At 33.1% G+C, this 23,315-nt stretch overlaps 1 protein-coding gene across 3 annotated transcripts in view; it reads left to right on the top strand.

The window, feature by feature from the left end:
• Tent2 (terminal nucleotidyltransferase 2) overlaps nt 1-23,315 on the top strand; it is a 59,163-nt gene that overhangs the window by 21,967 nt on the left and 13,881 nt on the right. Inside the window, exons 6-12 of one of the 3 annotated variants that reach the window (XM_004870214.3) lie at nt 2,963-3,077; nt 3,168-3,259; nt 4,834-4,900; nt 6,851-6,920; nt 10,813-10,889; nt 11,273-11,401; nt 21,217-21,260. In XM_004870214.3, the coding sequence (XP_004870271.1) occupies nt 2,963-3,077; nt 3,168-3,259; nt 4,834-4,900; nt 6,851-6,920; nt 10,813-10,889; nt 11,273-11,401; nt 21,217-21,260 (594 nt within the window). Of the gene's footprint in view, nt 1-2,962; nt 3,260-4,821; nt 4,901-6,850; nt 6,921-10,812; nt 10,890-11,272; nt 11,402-21,216; nt 21,261-23,315 lie in introns of all 3 variants that reach the window. The other 2 variants (XM_004870213.3, XM_087201167.1) reach the window with 2 other exon arrangements.

Here is a 23,315-nt window from a genome sequence, read left to right as displayed (position 1 = left end):
GACCCCAGAGGCTGTTTTTGGTCTGTCGCTATAGTTTGCCAAACTATTTACAAAAATAGAATACAGTATGATAAATCCTCATACAGTATCACCCCACTTTATTCCAGTATCATGTTACTGTAACAGTTACCAGTGTATGACCAGTCTTCCTTCCACCTTCACATCATTCCATTGGATTGAATCTGGAGATCAGTTCTGGGAGACTTAACATTTTGCCATTAGTTTTTTGTTTCATGAACATGGTATATCTCTTTATTTAGATCTATAATCTCTCTCACCAGTAGATTGTAGTTTTCAGTCTATAGTACTTAGACATTTCTATTTTATTATGCTTTTTGCTGCTATTATAAATATTTTAGAAAGTATAAATTGCTACTGTGTTGCTAGTATTTAGACTTCCAGTAGTCATTTTTTTTTGTACACAATTAAAATGAGAAAAAGACGTTTTTATATTAAACAGTTCATGTATTCATGGACATGTTTTTCTGGTGTGCTTCATTATCTGTAGGAATGTTACAGATTCATTTTCATTTTTCTTATAGAAACTTTGTATTGGAATTGATTTGAATCCATTTTAGGTGTTATTCAAAAATTTTTGTATCCTCTCACATCTCACTTCTCTTTCTGAGAGTTCTTTTTTCTCATTGTGTTTAAGTGAGATGGTTTTTTTCCTGTATTTTTATATTTGAAGGGTTGTGCAGGCTAATTTTCCTAGTTTAGTGGCTCTAGGACTCCTCTCTTGCTATTGTGTAGCATTTTCTTTTTTATTTCTACTTTTATCTGGATCATCAGGACTTTTCACCCTCTGTCCTGTTGACATTTTGGGCCAAATCATCTGTATGGGGATGGGAGGGTTATCTTGTGCATTGTAGCATCCCCAGTTTCTAGATGCCAGTGACACTTTTCACCCCTTTATGATAACCAAAAATGTTTCCAGGCATTGTCAAATATTCCCTCGGAATCATTGTAGGCCAACCAAAAATGTTTCCAGGCATTGTCAAATATTCCCTCGGAATCATTGTAGGCCTTTCTTTTGCCTCTGATGACTGTTTCCTTTAGATTTCTCTTCCTGGAAGTTTTGGCTGGCTGTGTAGCTTTGTTTTGGAAGGGAGCTGCATTTACTTTTTGAGGCCCCTTATCTTTTCTTAAATCCCTTGCATTTACCTGTGAATTATAGCCTGTGAAGCTCCATTCCAGTATTGGTGTTATTCCACACCAGATGAGGACCCCTCAGAAGGGTGAGGGAGCAGGTCATTTGATTTCTGGGTCTGTTTCTATGTCTATATTCTCTTTTTTTCTTACTGTTTCTGGTACTCTGGGCCTTGCTGCTACTGTTGTTGGGGTCCAACTGGTCATGTTTGGGGTTTCTAAGGGACATCAATTAATTTATTTTGTATTTGTTGCACATGCTTTGCTTTGGTTTAGTTTTAATCTGTTTTATTCTCTTAGTTGCTTTTTTTTTTTTTGTGGGGCAGTTATCCAAGGATATTAAAAAATTGGTCTCTTTTAGAATTGAGTTGCCCAGGGTGCTCAGTCTTCTAAAAATGAATGTTCTAAATATGATAAAATGTTTTCCATTTTCATGGACCTTGGAGGAAGTCCTAGAGAGAAACTGAAAATACAAATTGAGAGATTGAAAAACTGATGAAAGTATTTGTGTCCATGAGGCGACTAGCCTTGGATGCGAAAGTATTGGTAAAGGGGTTAGCTTTGAATGTGGGAAGAAGGCTATTCATCTGGCAGGAGAGATGAAGAGATGAGTCTTCATTCAAATTAGCTTGCAAGTCTTTTTGGAAGCTGAGGAATATCACCACATCTAATATCCTCCATGTCCTTTTTAGTGAACTTATTATGAGCTGATCTGCTAGAGACACATAAACTTAGGGGGCTTGAGGAAGGTAGTGATTTTTCTGGAATGGTATGGTGAAAAATGAATGGGGCTAACATTTAACCAGAGACATAAAAGTAATTGCTGAGTGATGTTAAAAGCACCAACCCTCAACTAGTCCTTAGACTATAAATTTCTTTGGAAGACTTTTTTCAGTTTGTCTCTTTAACAGCTTAGATGTAAGAGGAGAGAGGGTGATTTTTCTGTTGACCTCAGGTTAATATTTTGCAGGACAGAAAAAGCATGACAAGGAGATAATGTTGGTAAGGCCTGATGGGATGCATTTTGAGGTATCAGCTGGACAGGAAGGAAATCACACTATTCAGATGCTGATGGGTTGAGAAAAAAAAGGGAAGATTCAAGGGAATCAATATCCTTTGTCAGTCTAGAGCAGGTACTGTATGAGGGGAGTAAGAAAGTGAGAGTTGAACAGCAGATTGAAACTAAGATAGTATATTGGAATTTAAAATTTCAGAGCTAGAGTGGTTCCAGTTTATTGTAAAGACCGCAGTATTGTTGTGACAGTTGTAGCCCATTACAGCTCACCCGTAGTGATGGCAGGAGTTGGGCTGGAGGGGAAGGTGTTATGCAGATATGTAGATAAGGGAGGTACACAGGTGGGAGTCACCTCTGAAGAGGTCAGGGTATGGATTAGTGTTGTAAAATTACAGAAGACAGTGGTTTGTATGAGCGGAGAAGACTAAGCACTTCCTAAAGTCCGTATTTGACATTCCTAAATGTGAATACTAGGGATTGGACTAATGTCTTTAAAAGATCAGATAGGAAATACTTTAGGATATGCCACTCATACATGGTTTCTGTGATGTTTTTGTCACCTAAGCATATAAAACCATTCTTTGCTCATGGGCCACACGAAAAACAAGACAGGGACCAAGGATGGTGGTTTGGTGACCCATAATTATACTTAATAAGTTTTATATTAGAAAGTGTTCAGATTTTAATCCATGTTTATTTAAAAAAATAATGCCAGCAGAATTGATTTTCACTTCTCAGTATGGTACTTACTTTACATTTCTGAACAAAACTTTTGCTTTTTTTTGTGGTGGATTCAAGTTGAGTCAGCAGATACTGGAGTTATTTGAAACATGTCAGCAGCAAATAAGTGACTTAAAGAAGAAAGAGCTCTGTCGAACACAGCTGCAGAGAGAAATTCAGCTGCTTTTTCCACGTATGTCTTCCTATTGTGAATGCTCTTTATGTTATGCATTCCTATTTTACAATGTGAATAATATCTTAGAACTTCCTTCTGTTTCTTTAGAAAGCAGACTTTTTTTGGTTGGGTCTTCTCTAAATGGATTTGGTACCCGGAGTAGTGATGGTGATTTATGCCTAGTTGTTAAAGAAGAACCAGTAAGTAATGAAACATTTATTTCTTCCAAGTTTATTTTTTGTTTTATCAGTTAAAAAATTTCACATAAAAGTTATTGAGGAAAAGAACTTGCTTCTTTGGATTTTGTTTATCATAATTCCAAGAAACTCAGAAAATGCTACTCTTTAAATTTAAAGTATGTGTGCAATGTGCATAACAGGAACTCTTAACATTAATTTAGTTCTAAGTTGTATTTTTAAAGAGTTCTGCCTCTATTTTGAAATGTCAGTAGGTTGGATACATTTATCAGGATGCAGCAAAGAGCATGTGGCAGTATTATCTTCTTGATGTATTTCCTTTCCATTTCAATTTTCAGTGATTCTATTTTAATTCATTTTTTTTTCCTTTTCAAGTGCTGTGGGGTTTGGAGATTTTATTTTGGGAAGACAGAAAGAAAGATTTCACTGAAGTTTAAAATAAGACTATTATGATTTATAAAATTTAATGTATTTTCTGAAACATTTTGGTTTTATTTATTTTTGTTTAACAATCAAAGTATTATATTGGAATTACATTAATTTGAAATTACTGTTAGCCATTCTCTTGTGAATACCTCAATATCACAAAAATTGGTATTTACTAAGCTGACCTGAAGCAGACTCTTTAAGGGGTCGAGGTTTCCTCTGAATTACCAAAGATTCACTTGATCTCAGCGAAAAGGCCCGAGAAGCAATGAGTTACCAAAGCTTAAATTAAGATCAGTATAATTTTAATATACCTTGTGTTCTACATCTTTAAACATATAAAAAAACGATTGAAGGCAGTGTATATTTTTACTATTCATGTTATTCCAGTAACAAAAACAACTTCTAGTTACTGCAAATGAGTAACAGATTCATTCCAGGAAAGAAACTGATATTTTTCTGTTTTGAAATCATATAATGGAAGGGGGAGGCTCAAATTATAAACAATAGAGTTTACAATAGTTGCAATTAAAATACACTCTTGCAGTTAGACTATAACTCAAGTCCTTCCTCCAGTCTTAATCATGTGTCTGAATCATCTTATATTCAAATGAAGCTCATAAGAGCCAGGTCCAGTGGTGCATGCCTGTAATCCCAGTGCTTCGAAGGCTGAGGCAGGAGGATTGCTGTGAGTTGGAGGCCAGCCTGGACTATGTAGTTAGTTCAAGGCCAGCCTAAACTACATAGCAAGATCCTGTCTCGACCCCAAAACTGAAACCCTCCCCCAGAACAGCTGTCTAGATAGGGAGTTAAACCTATTGAGAGAGTTTAAAAGTCTATTTATTTTTGTTGGGGAAGATTAATTTTATACATTTAAGTGAAAGGAAAATGTGACATGACTTTCAGAATTTCTCTAAAAATCATCCTTTAAGTTTAAAATCTGGAATTTAGAAATATGGATGTGAAATTCAGAAATTAAAGGTTGACTTTTTCTATAATGTAATTTGGTGTATACTAAAAAGTCCAAGAGAAGCATACTTTGTATGTTTTTTTTTGTTGTTGTTGTTGTTGAAATACGTTAAGACGATGTATCACTAGGCTAAGTAAGATGAAAAATGACTTTCTTTTTAACTTTTCAGTGTTTTTTTCAGGTAAATCAGAAGACTGAAGCACGGCATATACTCCTGTTAGTCCATAAACACTTCTGTACTAGACTTTGTAAGTCTGACATATCTCAAGTTCATATCATCTGTCTGAAATAGCTGTTTAAAATGTTTCTCACTTTGTTTTCTGGTAAGAACTATTTTCTGGTCAGGTATAATGTAGATCCTATTTTCCATCTAAATTCCTTTTAACTCTAAAAAAATGACCATTCAGTAGATCTTAATGAGCTTATTTGCTCAGTATCTCACTAGATGTAGTGAGACATACATAAACTTCTTTTTCTCAAAAGATGTAGTTCATTAGGGAAAGAAACTAAGGCATGAATGAATTGCTATAATGCCAAGTATCTGAAAAGCCCAAAGGGTGACACATATGAAGTACTATACGTACTTATGTGAGAGAGAGAAAATTTCATCTGTTTTGTAACGATACGCATTTTAATTATTTTAAAAATATGAACACAGGCTGGGGATGTAGCTCAGTGGCACCACGCCTACCTGGGTAAAGGTTCTAAGTTCGATCCCTGATACCAGGAAAAAAATTGAACATGAAGCCCAACTCTATTATTCTAAAAAAAAGCAAAATTGTTGACTTAACGCCATATAGTAAGATTTTATTCTTTAGTAAGCTTGAATCTAAACAGGTTTTAATCCACATAAGATTTATTTTATTAATTTATTTTAAATGTCTACAAAATTTTAAAGAAAGTTGAAGTCACACTAACTACTATGATATTGGAAAGGTATTTTTCCTTTTGTTGAGCAGATAACTTTTGGGAGGCTTTGAGCTGGAAAATACAAAGTCAGGTAATGAGTTACTGCTCCTGAACAACTTGAGACCTATTGTAAGAGAGAAATAAGCCAAGTGATTTATTTCAGTGGATATAACTTAACTGCATCTGGAAAATAAGGGAGTAATTCAAACTTTAAATGAAGTTTTAATGGATATTATTAGAATCATAAAATGTTAAAATTGGAAAGGGTCTTACAGATTATCTCCTTCAAATGAAATAGATTTGTTTCCTTTTGGATATTTTTCTTTTTTAGATTTTTTTCGAGACAAGATTCCACTATGTAGTTCAGGCTAGCCTTGAACTTGCAGTGATCCTTCTGCCTTGTCTCCCAAGTGCGGGGATTACAGGCGTACACCACCATGCCCAGCTTGGATATTGTTTTTAACAGTTAAGGAGACAAGTGATTGGGTTTAGTAACTTTCCTATGGAACGTAGTATTGGTGTCAGAACTGATACTTGTTACTCAAAACTATTAACTACTAATCTAATTTTTCATTAAAGCTGACTTCTTTCACATAAATTCTTTTGATGCTTGATACATACATTTTATCATTTTAATTGTTAAAAACAGTAAGAAATTGTTTTTCTTTTAAAACCTGCTTCTGTCCTTTTCTGTAGTTAAAAAAGTAGGAAATGATTCATTTGGAAAAGGTTCTTTATACATTTCTCTGATTTCCTAATTTTCTAAAATGTACATACATTACTTGAAACTCAGAATAGATTTTTTTTAAAGTTCAATAGCATAAAAATATGTATATATGTATTTTGCTGTTAGAGCTCATACTTCAGTGTATCCCTGCTTCACATATCACATTGTAAGCATTTCCATATTTAAAACTGTAAAAATGATTTCTGTGGCTACCGTTTCTTACTGTCATACTAGAATTTAGCCATCCCCTTGATGTTAGTTTATTTTTTCACTCCTATAATGTTCTGCTATCACGCCCAGCCTATTCTGATACACTTCTTTATAGGTACTGTTAGATATTAGACCCCATTTCTGAAAATAACCTTAATGTAAAGTCTTCTAAATGGTAGCCCTAAACTGTTCAATCTTAGAATTTCATAATGCCCTCATTGTTTTGCTTTCATTTTCAAAGACAAATTTTCTTAAGTAATTTTAGCTTAGTAAAATACTATTTTAGAAAATGTGCATTGGAACACGAATTTGGGAAATACTGGCAGAATTCATGCTGCCTTTTATCTTGCAGCCGGCTACATTGACAGACCTCAACTGATTCGAGCAAAAGTGCCAATTGTGAAGTTCAGGGATAAAGTCAGGTAAGTACTGAACTGTCTTTTTTATGAGTTGCTTTATATTATTTTTAGAAATACATCTAATATAGATAGTTAAATGTATATTGTAGTACAACAGCTTATCATCAGGTTTTAGAAATCACTTGGGTTTTGAAATTTTTTTAAATACTCTGAGCAGTCTTCCTCATATTCAACTGTACTTACTCTGCTTGACATTTGAGTATTTGAGACTATCCAACTTAAAGAATATATGTGAGAAAAAAAAAAAGAATATGTGTGAATGTGCGATTGACAAATTTGGTGAATGTTTAAATTAAACAAATGTATTATAGTAAAAGAAACATTACCATTAATCCCACTCAAAATACTCTCCCTCATTTTGCAAATATGTATTCCATTGTTCTTACCAGTTTCTGAAGCAGTTTGAGGCTATGGGAGTATTTTGAGGGGGATTAATGTATCTTGCACTGTAATACATTTTTTAAAATTTAAGCATTCATAGCTGAACATGGTGGTGCACACCTATAATCCTGGTGCATGGGAGACTGAGGCAGCAGATCACCAGGAGTTTGAGGCCAGTCTGGACTACGTAGTGAGTTCAAGGCCAGCCTGTACTACCTATGGTAGTGAGACTGCATCTCAAAGTAAAAAAAAATTTTTTAAAAGTAAAATTTCAGCATTCACTATATATTTTGATCATACCTCAAACATGTATATTTGGATTTTTAAATGATCTTTTGCCTTTTGGAAGTGTAATGCATTCTCCAGAACATATTTTAGTTGATGAATTTGATGTGTATATATATCAAGGAATTTGTTGTTAATTACTAAACAAATTATGATTCATTTTAATGAAAGATACATGTAACAAAATAATAGATATGAAAGCAAAATGTACTTATTCCATCTCAAAATTGATTGTTTTTCTATATATTTTCACAGCCTGGTATTAGAATCTTTCATGTAATATTTGAATATAAAATGTAAATGATTGGGTGTTATTTAGTTAAAGATTGGTTACTGTTTTATAAAAAATAGGATTGTGATAAATCAGGTTTTTCTAGCCTAGTTTTACGAAAGCAATACTAAAATTGTACATACACACAAGTACACATGTTCACACAGGGATGAGCTTTCTTATTCATGGATTCTTAAGAATTTGACTGCTTGCTTGAAATTTATTTGTATCCCTCTCCATCAATATTTATACACTGTACATGTTTTAGAGGTAGATCATTTAAGGACATACAATGATAAAAAATTTTTGAGTCACCTGATTCCCATTTTTCAGCTGAGATTGTATAAGGTCCATTCTGCCTTTTTGTTTCAGCTTTCACGCTGCAAACAAATGTCATTCTTACAGTCTTTTTGTGCTTTTTCTGTGTAGAGTGGCCCTCAAGCATAGTACTGGGGTGTGGCCTAGTGTTACTAAGTGTGAGAAGGTTGTGATGTACTCTATGGAGAAAACATGTTAAATATATACTAAACAGATATTTTTGGAACAGTTTTCCCCTCCTCCCACTCTACTTCCCTCCCTCCCTTCCTTTTTGTGGTATAGTGGATGGAAATCAAAGCTTTCATATGGTAGGCAAGAGCACTATAACTCATTTGCATGAGTTATAACTCCATGAATATACTGTTGATAAATATTAAGATGTTTTTAAACAGAAACATAACATAAATCAAGATTATGTATCATATTGAAGATGTAACCAGGTTGGCTGAAACCTAACCCTAAATCTCTAGTAGAAGCAAGGGTTCATTATTTGCTTATTCAATGTTTACAGCAATTTTATAGAACATAACTACTTTCAATGACAAGAATTGACTGAAAAAATATATTTTAAACCTTAGTACTTGGCTGAGACCTTCTTTTTCCATTCATTTAAACATCCATTCAATATATAAATACTGACTTTCTGCCAAGTAGTGTTAGACATAAAATAGTCAGGTGAGGTGTTACTTACCTATAATCCCAGCACTTCAGAGGCTGAGACGGGGATCATGAATGAGTTCCAGGACACCCTGAGCTACATGGTGAGATCCTGTCTCAAACAACAACCACAACAAGGTTCACAACAATAATAGGATGTAAAATATATAGGGAGATAAACTTAAGAAATAATAGTAACTAATTATAATTTTAAGTATATATAGTTGTACTTATAGTTACATAAAAATTTTTAAGATTGTTATATAAACTTTTGGTTAAATATTCTGTATAACTGCATTTCATAGTTTTTCTTGCTACAAATCCAAATGGGCTGGAGGTATAGTACCTCAGTGGTAGAGAGCTTGCCCTGGGTTCCATCCCTAACACTGTAAAACAATACAAAACAACAACCACAACAACAAACAACTCACACAAAAATAAAAAACAAAACCCAGAACACCCCATAGACCAGTGATGGTGAACCTATGGCACATGTGCTGTAGCGAGTAGTTTGTTATCATTGAAAGCTCTAAAAGGTTCACCATTACTGCCATACACAAACCGACAAAGCACTCCATTCCTAAACATTTTGGTGTAAATCTTTTAGTCTCTTTCTGTATGAAGATGAATGCACAAGAGTTTTTAAAAATAAAATTGAGATAGTTTTATTTTACTATATGTCATGAGTACTTCTTTATATCGTTAAATATTTTCCTGTGTTATCATTTTTAGTGAGTACAATATTTTGTTGAGTAAATTGTCACTAATCATTCCTGTAAATTTGAACATTTGGTTTATTTCTGGTTTTCAGCTACTATAAAATTCTTTCCATATCTATGATTTCTTAATATTTCTAAATATTTCTAAAAGTAGAATTTGAAACCATTTCTGTGGATAACATTAAAGCTCTGAATTCACCTTTTTGAAAAGCTTTTAATTGCAAACTAGTGTGTATGTTTTCATCTCTTTTGAGTTATATGGTAAAAGTACAGACTGGCTCCAATGTTAGACGAGTCTAATTAAAGAATGTAATTGTTGTTATTATAAGTATCCCAAAGTTAGATATGTATATCTGAAGTGTTAATACCATTCTTCATTTTTATTAGTAAATAAGGTTAATGGAAAGATTATAAGGTTTCTTTGGCTCCCCATGGGAAATTGAAAAGTTAAATTTAAAATTTTATAATTAAATGCTATAGAAAGAAAATTCATTTTTATTTTAGGCAGTCTTTTTTCATAGAAAAATGGAGTATTCAGAAGAATATCTCATGGTTTATGGATCTAAGTGGAACATATATAAAGCAATTCTTACTTGATTGTAGATTTTATAATTATTATAAATTTGATCAGTATTGCTCTGTTTTCTAAATTGCAAATAGCATATTTTTGCTTTTAAAGCCGTATCCCTTCTCTAATGTGTTTGAGTATTACAGCTCTTCCTAGATACCAGTAGCTACATTTGACATGGTATTATAATTTACCAGCCTTTTAAGAAGGAATAGAATGCATAGATAGAGCCTTTATTGTTTTATTTTTTCACTTGCATTTTATTTGGCTTTTTATTCCTATTGTTTTAAAGTATACAATGCTATAGTTCCAAATTATTTATGTACAGATAACTTAGTGGGTGGATTCTTGCCCAGAAATGTTTTTGGTCCATAATTTGTTCATCTGGAAAAGTTACAAGATTTAAATTTTTCTTTCTTTTCTTTCTTTCAATTACTCAGAAGTAATTGGAGTCTTATCAGTAGGTTACAGATCTTTTAACAGTAATCTTAGTTTATATTTTTAGTATATACCAAATCAGATTAAAACTACATGCTAAATATGTTTTTATTCTTACTTCTTTTGTTCCTCATTTAGAAAACACGGCTTGGGGTGCCCTTGTGAAGTCAATGCATGGATTGGTGTCAGTGTAGTTACTTGGGAGGGAGGTTGTTTGTACTTGAGCTAAAGTTTGCTTTACTTTGTTTTCTTAAATAGTTGTGTGGAGTTTGACTTGAATGTAAACAATATTGTTGGAATAAGAAACACATTCCTTCTCAGAACTTATGCATACCGTAAGTTTTTGGTTTATTTCTAGATAATTATCAGCTTCTGTTTTTCTTTCATTCTTCATTTCTTTTTAAAAATGTCTATAGTAGCAGCACCCCTTTTGTTCTGTTTAGGTTTTATTTATTTATTTGTGTTTTATTTGTATTGTACGTTACTACCCTGAGTCATACACTGCTGGAGTTACAGGTAAATCAAATGCATTTTAATAAATAATAGTTTTTAAAAGATGGCTAAGGTAAGTTTAGAAGTAAGTGACACATTTATGGTGAAGACAGAGTTTAGGGCACAGGAGGCATTTTTAATGGGAATGGGAGTTGGGAAATTATCTAAATTTTCAAAGAAATTGTACTCTCCTTTCACCATTTTTAAGTTTTAATTTTACTTGCAGTTGAAAATCGAGTTCGGCCATTAGTGCTGGTGATTAAGAAGTGGGCAAATCATCATGAGATAAATGATGCCAGTCGTGGTACTTTAAGCAGCTATAGCCTTGTATTGATGGTTTTGCACTATTTACAAAGTAAGTGTTATGGGAGTTTTCCTACTTTTCTAAAACTGAAATGTAGTTAAACTTCATTATGGTGTCTTTCCTGTTAACCTTGCCTTCAGATAGCTTTTAAAAAATTCTTTCTAATATCTACAAAATTGTATTTGCTGTTTTGTTGCTTTAATGTTTAAGAAATGTTATTTGCTGGAAAATATTATGAAAACATTTCACTGTGTTTGTATTTCATGACAGTTTTTCTATATTCACTTTTTTATTCAAAGGACTAACTACTGTAACGTGGACCCATTATCTTGAGGCAGATGAATGTTTACAAGGCATATAAAAATAAGCTCAAGTGCCAATCATCTGTTCTTAATTTTTCATTTGAGACAAATTAAATGGTTTTCTTGCTGGTCAAAGAAGCTTTTAATCTCCATGAACTGCACTCCCCAACTACGTTTTATCTTCACAAAACTTTTTTCAAATTGGACCCCAGATTTTTAACTCAGTCCAGTTAACTATTGTTTATAAGGCCATTCTGATAAAATCTGTGCTTTGCCCTATTCATAGTGGCAGACTAATAGATAAACACTTGTAATTTGTGCCATTCATAAGATAAGTCTGAGAATTCTTACAGTTTTGAAAATTCCTAGAAATATATGACAGACTAAGCAGATCTGATTGGGACCTTTATTTTCATATTTAATGATCTTTGGTATAATAAATACAACCCAATAAGAAAGAAGCTACTTTACGCATTTTACTCAGCTGAACTCTTAAGATGTGTTAAAGATAAAAACAAAAGATTTATGGTTATTATACTAGGACTCTGAGATATTTAATGACTAACTTATCAAATGGATGAATACCTGGTGACATGGAAATTGTGTGGAAAATTTGATGCTGACTTGGTAAAAGACAGTTTGCAAGGAAGTCTAGGGCCTGATCTGTCTTGAGTTGATATTTCCACAGTTGGGAATATTGTTTTCTGAAGATTATGCTAACAGGACAAAGTGTTTTAGCCTACATAGTACTCATTTTTTCATTTGTGAATGTTTGCTGAGTGCCCACTAAATAAATGCTAGGTGTATTGCTTTAGCATCTGGGAATATAACAGTGACCAAAATAGAAAAACAGTGATATCCTTTTTTTTTTAAAGTTAATTTTATTGGTACATTTTTGACATACATAATGATAACATTCATCATATGGAATTTGTACTTGTACACCATATATCTTGATTCTTCGTTTTTTCCCCTTTACCATCCCTCCCTTCAATCCCTCTTTCCCTCCTTATTTACAAAAGATTTGTTTCCATTTTGTCCTTCTAGTCTCTTTTTATCTTTTCCCTTTCCCCTCCCTCCTCCGTAGTTCCCCTTCCCATTTGAACATTTTCTTACTATTTCACAGTATCTGTTACACATTTTGGTCCTTATTTCAGTTTCTTACACCAGAGAAACCGTGCGATTTTGAACATGTGTGTTTGATTTATTTCACTTAAGAGTATGATTTCAAGATGCATCCATTTATCTAGAAATGTCTCAATTATGACAGAGTAGTACTCTATTCTATAAACAAAACCACATCTTTATCCATTTATTGGTTGATGGGCATTTGGGCTGTTTCCAAGATTTAGGTATTATAAACTGCTGCTATAAACATGAGAGTGCATATATTGTTGTGGTATAATGCTTTTAATTTTTTTTGGAAGATACCAATAGTGTCAATAGCTGGGTCAAATGGAACTTCCAGTTTTAGTTTTTTGAGAAATCTCCACACTGATTTCTACAGTGGTTGCATCTGTCTACACTCCCACCAACAGTAGAAAAGGGTCCTTTTTCCTCACAGCCCCACCAGTATTTGTTATTGATTGATTATCTTGGTAATAGTCATTCTTTCTGGAATGTGATGGAATCTTAGTGTTGTTTTAATTTGCCTCTCTCAAATGATAGTGATGTTGAACATTTTTTTTTCTTTTTCTTTTTTTTTTTTGCTGTTTCTGATTCTTCATCTGAGGAGTGTCTGTTCATTTCAGATGCCCATTTTTGGACTGGGTCTTTAAATTTGAGGGCCACATATTCTAGATATTAGTCCTTTGAGGAACAGCTGGCAACATTTTTTTCTTATTCTGTGGGTTGTCTTTCACTCTGTTCGTGGTTTCTTTTGCTGTACGAAAGCATTTTAATAAGATGAGATCCCGGTTCTTTGTGATTTTTTGTGATATTTCCTTTGTGATTGGGGTTTTGTTCATAAAGTCTTTGCCTACACCTGTGTCTTCAAGAGTTCTACCTGTTCTGCCTTCCAGCAGGTTTAGTGTTTCTGTTTTAATATTTAGATCTTTGATCCATTTCAATTTTAGTTTAGTGCATGATGAGAGATGTGGGTATAGGTTTAATCTTAAGCATGTGGAAAGCCAGTTTTTTCAGCACCATTTATTAAAGAGGCTGTCTTTCTTCCAGTGAAGGTGTTTGGCCCCTTTGTCACAGATAAGGTGGCTGAGTATATTTGGAGTTGTTTGTGCATCTTCTAGTCTGTTCCATTGATCCTTGGGTCTCTGTGGGGTTTTTTTGCCAGTACCATGCTGTTTTTATCACTGTAGCTTTGTAATCTAATTTCAAGTCAGATTTTGATGCCCCCAGCCTTCCTTTGTTGCCTAGAATCACTTTTGCTATTCTAGGTGTCTTGGTTCCAAATGAATTTTAGGATTGTTCTCTCTAGTTCTGTGAGATATGCTAGTGGTATTTTGATTGGGATTAAATCTCTATCATAATTTTGGGGGTGTGACCATTTTTATTATATTGGTTCTTCCTACCCAAGAACAGGGGATTTTTTTGTTTGTTTGTTTGTTACTGGGGATTGAATTCGGGACCTTGAGCTTGCAAGGCAGGCGGAGGCACCAGTGAGCTAAATTCCTGGCCCTGTACTGTAGTTTTTAATGTAAAAGTCTTTTACTTCCTTCCTTAGATTGATTTCTAAGTATTTCATTTTTTTGAGATGCTATTGTAAAAGGTGTAGTTTCTCTATAATTTCTCTCTCAGTGAGTTTATTATTCATGTACAGGAAGGCTATTGATTTTTGTGTGTTGACTTTGTTTCCAGCTAGGCTACTGAATTTGGTTATTAAATCTAATGTTTTGGTGGCATTTTTGGGGTCTTCTAGGTAGAGTATTCTATCATCTGCAAATAATAATTTAACTTCTTCCTTTCCTATCCTTATTCCTTTTATTTCTTTCTCTTATATGATTGCTCTGGCTAATATTTCCAGAACTATATTGAATAAGAGTGGTGATAGTGCACATCCTTGTCTTGTTCCTGATTAAACATTGGTAATCTATGGAGCTTGAGTTCTGAACATGTAACATTTGAAACATTTTAACAATTGCTACCTACCAAAAAATGAATTATTGGTAAATATTAGAAGTTGTGAGTTACTAATAAAATGTGACCTGCTGTATGAGTTGAGATGCTGGTAGTTTATTTCAGAATAATATTACTATAAACAGCTAAGTCAGGTAGAAATTAATATAAAGCCAGAGTGAGACTGGGCTCTCAAAGAAGCCAGTAGAAAAAAGAAAGACATCAAAATTGCAGCTGGAGGCGCATCTGAAAAAGACCAGGTCTCAAGATAAAGATGGAATGGCCAGACCTACATGCTTCCTTAAGGGATAAACAGTAACTTGAAATTACACTGTAATTAGCATCACCTGGTCCAGGAAGTCCAGCTAAGCATCAGTTCCCCAGGTGGGTGACCAGACATTCCCTTCCCCAAGTGCCTTTGTTCTTTTTGTGTACTCTTGCTATGTGTCCTGCTTCCCTATTGGGTCAATATTAGCTAAGCAGCTATACTTGTAATCCTATACGTTGATTATAGTTTGACCCACATTTTATCCATATTATGAGTTTGCTGTATAAATTACCTCTAACAATGGACCTCAGAGACAGCCTACCTTCAAAACCTCAGGAGCCGTCTCTCAATAAACCTTCCCTACTCTTAACTCCATTGTCCTTTAAAGTTCATTCTTGGATTTCATAGAACATGAACTTGGCACATCTAACATCCAACAGGTTAGGAGTTACATTTCTCCTATATCAGTATCATATGCTCTATAACAAATTATGACAATGTAGTGATGTTTGAAAAAAACCTATTTAAAAGCATCTTTTTATTGTATTGTTTGGTGCCTTATATATTTAGATTCTGACACAGATAATAGTTAATATCAGCAACTTTGTCAAAGACAAGAAAACTCAAGGCTGAGGAAGTTGGAATGATTTGGTGCCTTTACAATCATACTTCTGCATTAAGGGTTTTGGGAAAAGGAGACGACATAATGTTTCTTAATATGTGGATCAGCAGTCAGAATTGGGAAGCATAGTTTTGTGAGGTCCTGCGATATTATGGTTCTTTTTTGGTAGGGAATGGGGAGATGGCAGCCAAATTGGGTATGTCTTTGTAGAGTCATTTACTAATAGTAGGATCCAAAAGATTATCATACCGGTGCCTTAAAAAAGAGTAGTTCAGGGACAAGATGGGTTGTCAGAAAGTATCTTTGAACGTCTGCCCTAGCATAAGAAATTATTTGTAGTGAATGACTGAGCAAAATTATTTCTCCATTATTCCATCTCAGCATTTTATTGGGCAGGGGATTTAAACTCAGTGGTTCTCCCTCCAGCCTTGCAAGTGTGAGGTTACAAGTTCAATCCCTGGTACCAAAAAAAAGGGCAAATTTAGCATTTTAATTGGTGGAAGCATTAGTAAGATTCCTGGTCACATACTTAATTTTTCATTTTGTTTCAGAATTATTTATTTAAAATAATAATTAAAACTTTACCTTAAAATTAAATTATTTTACATTTAAAAATTCAGTTTGAATAAATTGTGCATATACATAGAATATCTTGAAAATACACTAAAGTGAAAAGAAAAAAGACAGTAAGTTATCCATATTTTCACACCCAAACTTTTTTATTGTTAATATTTATTTTATTTTTTCCAACTTTTGTTTCCTTTGCCAGGGTTTCAAAACATATCTAGTCAAAAATTAAATGCCAAGTTCAGTTCTGTTAATTCCAGATTTTGGACAAATGAATTACTATGTATTTGGTTGTATTTGTTTTTGTTTTTTCCCGCTTTGCAAAAGCTTAGTTTTCTTCTGCACAAGTGCAAGGACCAGAGTTCGATATCCGGTACCAAAAAAAAAAAAAAAAGCTTCATTTTCTTAAATGAATAGTTTTCTTATATTTGCTTTACCTGTGCATTATGGCATTATTCCCAGACTTTACTTCAAAGAATAGCAGAACCAGCCTTTCTCATTTTTGTCTTGTTAATTATCAGAACCAAAAAACTACTAACATGACTTATAAAAAATGCTTCATATTAACACCAGAAAGGTAAGATGGTTATAATCTCATAATAATGGAGAGACCATCTCCAAAAGTATTATTTGCTACCCCCCATCACAGTTCAGGAAGCTTTCTTCATTGATGGATAATTCTGTGACCTGTGTTTCCTATTTATCTCAAAGCTCAAAGTATTTCATGTTAATATTCTTAATTTTCACTGGATATCAACCTTTTATTTCCTTGCTCATTAAAGGATATGGTATGTTCTCAGCATGAATTCGCCATTTTAGATTCTTAACCCTAAACCCTTTGTTCCTATTTAATCACCTTAGTTGCGAAGTATAAAACATTAAATTGGCAGTTGAAAAAAAATGACAATATGGAATTCACACCTTTATGGTGAGTGTATCAATTTGGTGCAGCCCTTCTGGAAAGAAGTGTTGTAGTATTTATCTTCATATTTTTTGACTTGATTCCATTTCTAGGAATTTATATCAAGGTAATAATCAGGGATGCATATATGGATTTATGTATAAGGTTAATTTTTGTAACATTTGTTGAAATTCAGTTTTTAAGACAAGGGGAGTGGTTAAATTAATTATGATATGTTGTAGGTTATGAAAATGATGTGGTAAAGTCACGCTAAGAAATTTAATGATACAAGAAAGTACTACATTTTCTTATACAACATTATACCAGTTCTATCTTAAAAGTAGGAACTATTCTGGGTCAGGGATTTAGCTGAGTGGCGCCATGCTTGCCTCACAAGTGCAGGGTCCTGAATTCAATCCCTGGTACCAAAAAAAAAAAAAAAAAAGTAGGAACTATTTGTGTTTGTTTATCTGAACTTGTGTGTACTGTACTTTATCAGGGTTGTTTATGGACAGTTGGATTTGTTTTCTTAGAACAGTGGAAATCAAATGATTTTTGAATTATTTAAAAGACTTAAATTAGTTTAAATGGGCTTAAGTTTTATGAATTTATCATCAAAAAGGTTTGATAATCTTTGTTTTCATTGTTAAAAATTTCAAGCCCATCATAATATATGTATTGTTAAATTGGTGATCAGTTTGGATATACACTGGTTTGATTGCCCCTGTAAAAGTATTTGAAACATGATGCTGGTGTTGTCCCATTTTATTGTTCAGTTTGAAACATACTATTTTTTTTTTATTGATGTCTGTCATCTTGTATATTGCAGTTCACTTATTAGGAATTGAATAGATTAGGATTTATAAAATTTTTATAGTATAAAGAATAATATACCACCATCTACTGTCTGTTCACATTTTAATTTTAATAGTAGTTTAAAAGTTAGATTAGACTATCTCTCTCTGTCCTTCATATTCTTGCCTGTAGCATGAGTCCTTGATAACATGACATTTAAGTTTCTTTTAACTTCTTAAATATTTTAATATCTTTTCTGTCATGAATAAAGAAACATACCCTTTATATGTTAGAAAGATTGAAAAGACTAAACATTTCCTAGAATATATTTTAATAGTAGACTACATATGTTTGAAAAGATGACTAATCAAAGCTTGAAGGGAAAAATCTATTAAGATATTTTAATCACAATCTATGATTGAGGTAATGGTATAGGTAAGATTATTAATTGGTTAGAAATAATAATGATAAACTGGGTGTGGTGTTATGCATTTGTAATCAGTACTTGGGAGGCTGAGGCAGGAGGATTACTGTAGGAGTTTGAGGCCAACTTGGGCTACATAGCAAGACCCTCTCTCAAAGAAAAAAAAAAAGGATTTGTGGAATGTTTACTATGTTCCCAGTATAGAACTGTCGAAGCCACTTTTAAATTATTCTTGCATTGTCATAATTTTCTTAATTAGTGGTTACCTAGTGTTATTAAGATCTGTGGTTTTAATAGCTGAATTTTTTTATTTTTATTTTTGGTACGGGGGATCGAACTTGGGACCTGCTTGCAGGGCAGGTGGCAGAACCACTGAGCTAAATCCTCCGCCCTAATAGCTGAATGTTTGATAAATTCTGAAAACTTTTTTGTGAGATCCTGACCACTACACCTTTATCTGAACTGCAGGCAAAGTATAATCTTACATATTAGCTATAATGAAGATGTTACCTCTTCATCATATGTTGGAATAATGAGCTTTTGCTTTTGTCTTAGTTTGCTCTTAAAACAGAAATTTAAAAGATTGAATCTGTAGTATAAAAATTTGAAGTCAAAAAAGATGTTATAGTTAGATTTTTTTTTTTTTCCAGCATTAATGTTGCTTCAGAGTAAGACAAACATTTAAAAAAAAACCCTTTGAGGGCTGGGGATTTAGCTCGGTGGTTCTGGCAGCTGCTGCTCAAGCACAAGGTCCCAAGTTCAATCCCCGGTACCAAAAAAAAAAACCCTTTGAGGCCACTCTCTGATTAATGTTAATAAATAACTGCTGTAGTATACTCACTGCTTTTCTAATGACGAGTGTTAATTTTTTAAGATTGAAAACGAGGAAATTCCTGAATGATACCCTTGTCTCCAAAAGCTTCTAAATTGCTTACTTTTTTTTTTTTGGTACCAGGGATCGAGCTCAAATCCTTGCTCTTGTGAGGCAGGGGGCCGAACCATTGAGCTAAATCCCCGGCCCTAAATTGTTTACTTTTAAAGGCTCTTTTAAAAAAATTTTTTTTTTGGTACTGGGTATTGAATTTGGGACCTTGCACTTGTGAGGCAGGCGCCAGAACCACTGAGCTAAATCCCCGGCCCTAAAGGCTCTTTTTTTCCATAAAAGATCCTAAACCAGTGGTTGGTACTTGTTCTAGATGTAGTCCTAGAATGAGAGTTTTCATTCAAATTCTCTGTATTTCTTTCTTTATCCTTTGTTGTTTTGTTTTTGGTACCAGGGATCAAACTTGGGTCCTTGCGCTTGCACAGCAGGCAGCGAAATCACTGAACTAAATCCCTGGCCCTTATCCTTTGTTTTATTATAGTTCAAATTTATGTGATATTCAATAGGAAAGGAATACAGACTTTTAAGTAAACTAATTTCTAGTAAGTTTCCAATTTGACATGTCTTATAACAAAAACTGTTAGACAAAAGTGTTGTACAAATACAGAAACGTTTAGAGTTAAAGGGACTGGGGCTTGATTTTCACTCGGAGGGTCGTTAGAACTTTGAGGATTTAAATGCTTCTGGGGAAGAAAAAATATGCAGACTGACTGTCTGTCTGTCTATCTATCTATCTAATCTTATTTCCTAAGAGTGATTTTGGTAAGTAATGTGTGAATTTTTGTTTTCTTCAATATCCTTAGTCATGTGCTACATACATATATTCATATTATCACAGAATTTTATTTGATTCCAGTTTTCAGTTTGGGAATGCAGCAATTATATAGGAGGGAAATTTATATCATCCTACTCTGTACTCTGGTAGAAATTTATAATTATAGTTGGAAGCCATGACACTTGGTCTAGTGGTTGATAACATGTAACATTAATGTATTCAGTAGGTCATTTTATTTTCTTTTCATACTGGAGAGGGGATTGAACTTAGGACCTTGCGCTTGCAAGGCAGGCATGGTGCCACTGAGCTAAATCCTGGCCCCATAGGTCATTTTTGAAAGGTTTTGGTTAACAGATACTCTTTGTTACTGAGTATAATTATTTTAGTATATTTAAATATATATTTAATACATTTTAAATAATTATATTTCTACTTCTTAAAGTTTATCACATGCTATTATATTTGTTTTCTATTTTAAAGAAATCTTGAAAATATATAATGTGTGTTTTGCCATACTCAAGACATTGTATTGTTTACATTAGAATGATGTGAAGTTACTGTTAATGCATTTAATGAAATTGAATTTGGCTAAAATTAATGATGAGGAATTTTTTAAAAAGAGTGGTAAATGAGGATAATGATTCTTTGTATGAAATTTGTTTTATAGCAAGAGTGGTACGGACCTCCTGATGTATATTTCTAACCTTTGCCAAGATACTCTTTTAAAAATATATTATGAAGATGTGTTTTTCAGTTCGATACTTTTTCAATAGATCAGTTTTCTGGAACGATCTCATTTTTGGTATTGTTAGTGGAAATTAAATAATGAAGGGATAATTATGATAGAATCATTCTCTCCTGGTATAATATCATTGAGCAACATTTTTGTAGGCTACATCCATTTTAACAATGTCTCTTTAGTGTCTGTAGAATACTCTTTGTCTTATTTTGTGTGCGTGTGTCTGATGTAGGATCAAATGACTTATATCCCTTTATTGGTATCCTGTTACTCTAAATCCTCAGAAGTAACATTGATTTACAGAGGAATATACATAGTTTATTAACAAAACCTTAAATTATCAACTTAGATGTATTTTAAATTTACATTTTCAGGAAATAATTTCATTAAATATATAAAAACTGTTGAATTTTAATGTAAACCCTTGTAGTCTTATACCTGGGGTGTAGTTGAGAGATTATTGTACTGTAACATGAATCATGTGAATCACGGAAGCTTTAAACTTTTTCTTTTTATAGCCCTACCTGAACCCATCCTTCCATCCCTCCAAAAAATTTACCCAGTAAGTGTTTCTTATAAATTATTATAATACATATTGTGTCAAGTGTATGTAGAATTATTAAATGCAGTAGTAATGTGGACATAAAAGTAATAAGGCTAAGTTCCATACATGATAACATTTCTGTAGAACTTATACATTAGCCACTAAGAACATAAATGTTTCGGATACTTTTGGAAAACTCTGGTACCTTACTTGGTGATTAGCAAGCAATCCAGTCAGTTATGCAAACGGTAGGATTTTTTGCATGGTACTCATTAGTTAGTTGCTCAAGGCCCATTTGTCCTTATTCCATTTTCCTTAATATGGTTTTAAAATTAGTTTTATAACCTTTCTTTTGTTACTCATATTTTCAGCCTACTATATTTTTACTTTGAAAAGCAGGAGAAAAATGAACAAGTTAAATAATTGAATATTCTTTATCTTTCATTTGATCTTGCCTAATAATACATCAAAAGGGGTAACATTAGTAGACTATTCTGGTCTGTACACTATTAATCCTAAGATTAATTGGAAACATTAAAAAAATTAAGTGTACCTATTAGAAAATAATTAGTATCCATTTGCTTTGAATTTAGAGAAACCTAGGTTATGTAATGTGCATATTCATAATCTACATATATCCTTGTTTTTTTTCTAGTTGTCTTCCTCCAGTATTCTGTTTCCTTATTTTTTGAAATCTAACCATCTCTATTTTCCTCCATTGTCATTCTTGTTCCTGATTGTCTTTGGAAATAATATTTATTTCCAAATAAATGTTTGACCAACCTTCTGAAATCACATATGTTTTACCTATTTTGTACATATTTTACATGTGAACATGTATGTGTTTGTACCGAGTGTATACATTTCATACATACAAGAAGAGCCGTTTTCTAAACTTAGTAAATGGTCCTGTTATAAAGGAGACTATACCATTCTGCTTGTATGATCAATTTTGTAGGATCTTATTTAATGTATCCCACAAAATAAAATCAGTATACCTAACATGCAACATTAGTTAAATGTAATCCCTGGTAATTGAGAAGAACTGATGTTGGGCTTCAGTTATTATAATGTGCACTGACAGTGCAATAACTATAAGGTTCACTGTAACAGTCTTACTTTAGTGGGGCTCTCCCAGTTTCTGATGGGTCATCTATCAGAAGAGACTGGAATCTGGCTGTCTTCCTCCTTTTACAAACTAATTTCTGCTATTATGAAAAACCATTAGAATGAGCTTCCATATACTTTGGGATTGGTCTTAAAAATTATGGAAAAGGAAAGCATCAAGTACAGAAATAAAAGTAAGTTAACTTTTTCGCTTTACAGTATTGAATTTTTTTTCTCTCTCTGTGTTTATTCTTATTAGTGCATATTAAAAGGTGAGAGAGAGTAGTTGTTTACTATTTCATTTTCCAGCTTTATTTTTCTTTAAGACCCAGATTTCAATGTAAAAAGAGCTACTTTTCAGCATGCAAAAATCTAATAGTTAAAACTTACACTTAACCTAATAAAAGGTTTTATTGAAAAATGGAACTGCAAAAATCTTACTTGAAAAACCCTATGCTATGTGAAATCCTTTTTACCAATATATGATTCTAGGGAAGTTCCAGTTTAACGAGCTGTGCTTGGGAGCATAGGTAATACTTCGTGACAAGATGCCCACCCTGGATCTTATTAATATATTCTGAATTGACTTCTGAATTCTATTTTTCTCATTATCTAACTTTCCTTTTATGACAGAGTCCTGACTTCTGTTCTTATCCACTATTGCTAGTCCTAAACTGTCATGTCTATTTTGTTAATAACCCTATTATGTGGTGGGGAAGTAAATTCAGTGCTAGCCTGGCCTCAAAGCCTTGAAAAATACTAATGTCAAGACCTGCCAGATTAGGAATGTCCTAATTTGCATTCAGGTGTGGTCACATTGCCATCTTAAATGTTTAAATCCAGTTATTTGTATTACAAAATTGATGCTTATATGAGTAAGGACTTGCCACTCCCTTTAGTACAAGGTTTCTTTGTTTTGCATGAAATCTATAAGCTGATAAGCAGAGCAGTTTTTTAGTGGTCTGT

Source organism: Heterocephalus glaber, unplaced genomic scaffold, assembly GCF_053883595.1.
Source record: "Heterocephalus glaber isolate CG9 unplaced genomic scaffold, H.glaber_assembly_v1.0 deba00001757, whole genome shotgun sequence".
Lineage (NCBI taxonomy): Eukaryota > Metazoa > Chordata > Mammalia > Rodentia > Bathyergidae > Heterocephalus > Heterocephalus glaber.
The sequence above is the reverse complement of the archived record's forward strand: the minus strand, read 5'-3'. Positions and strand labels throughout refer to the sequence as shown.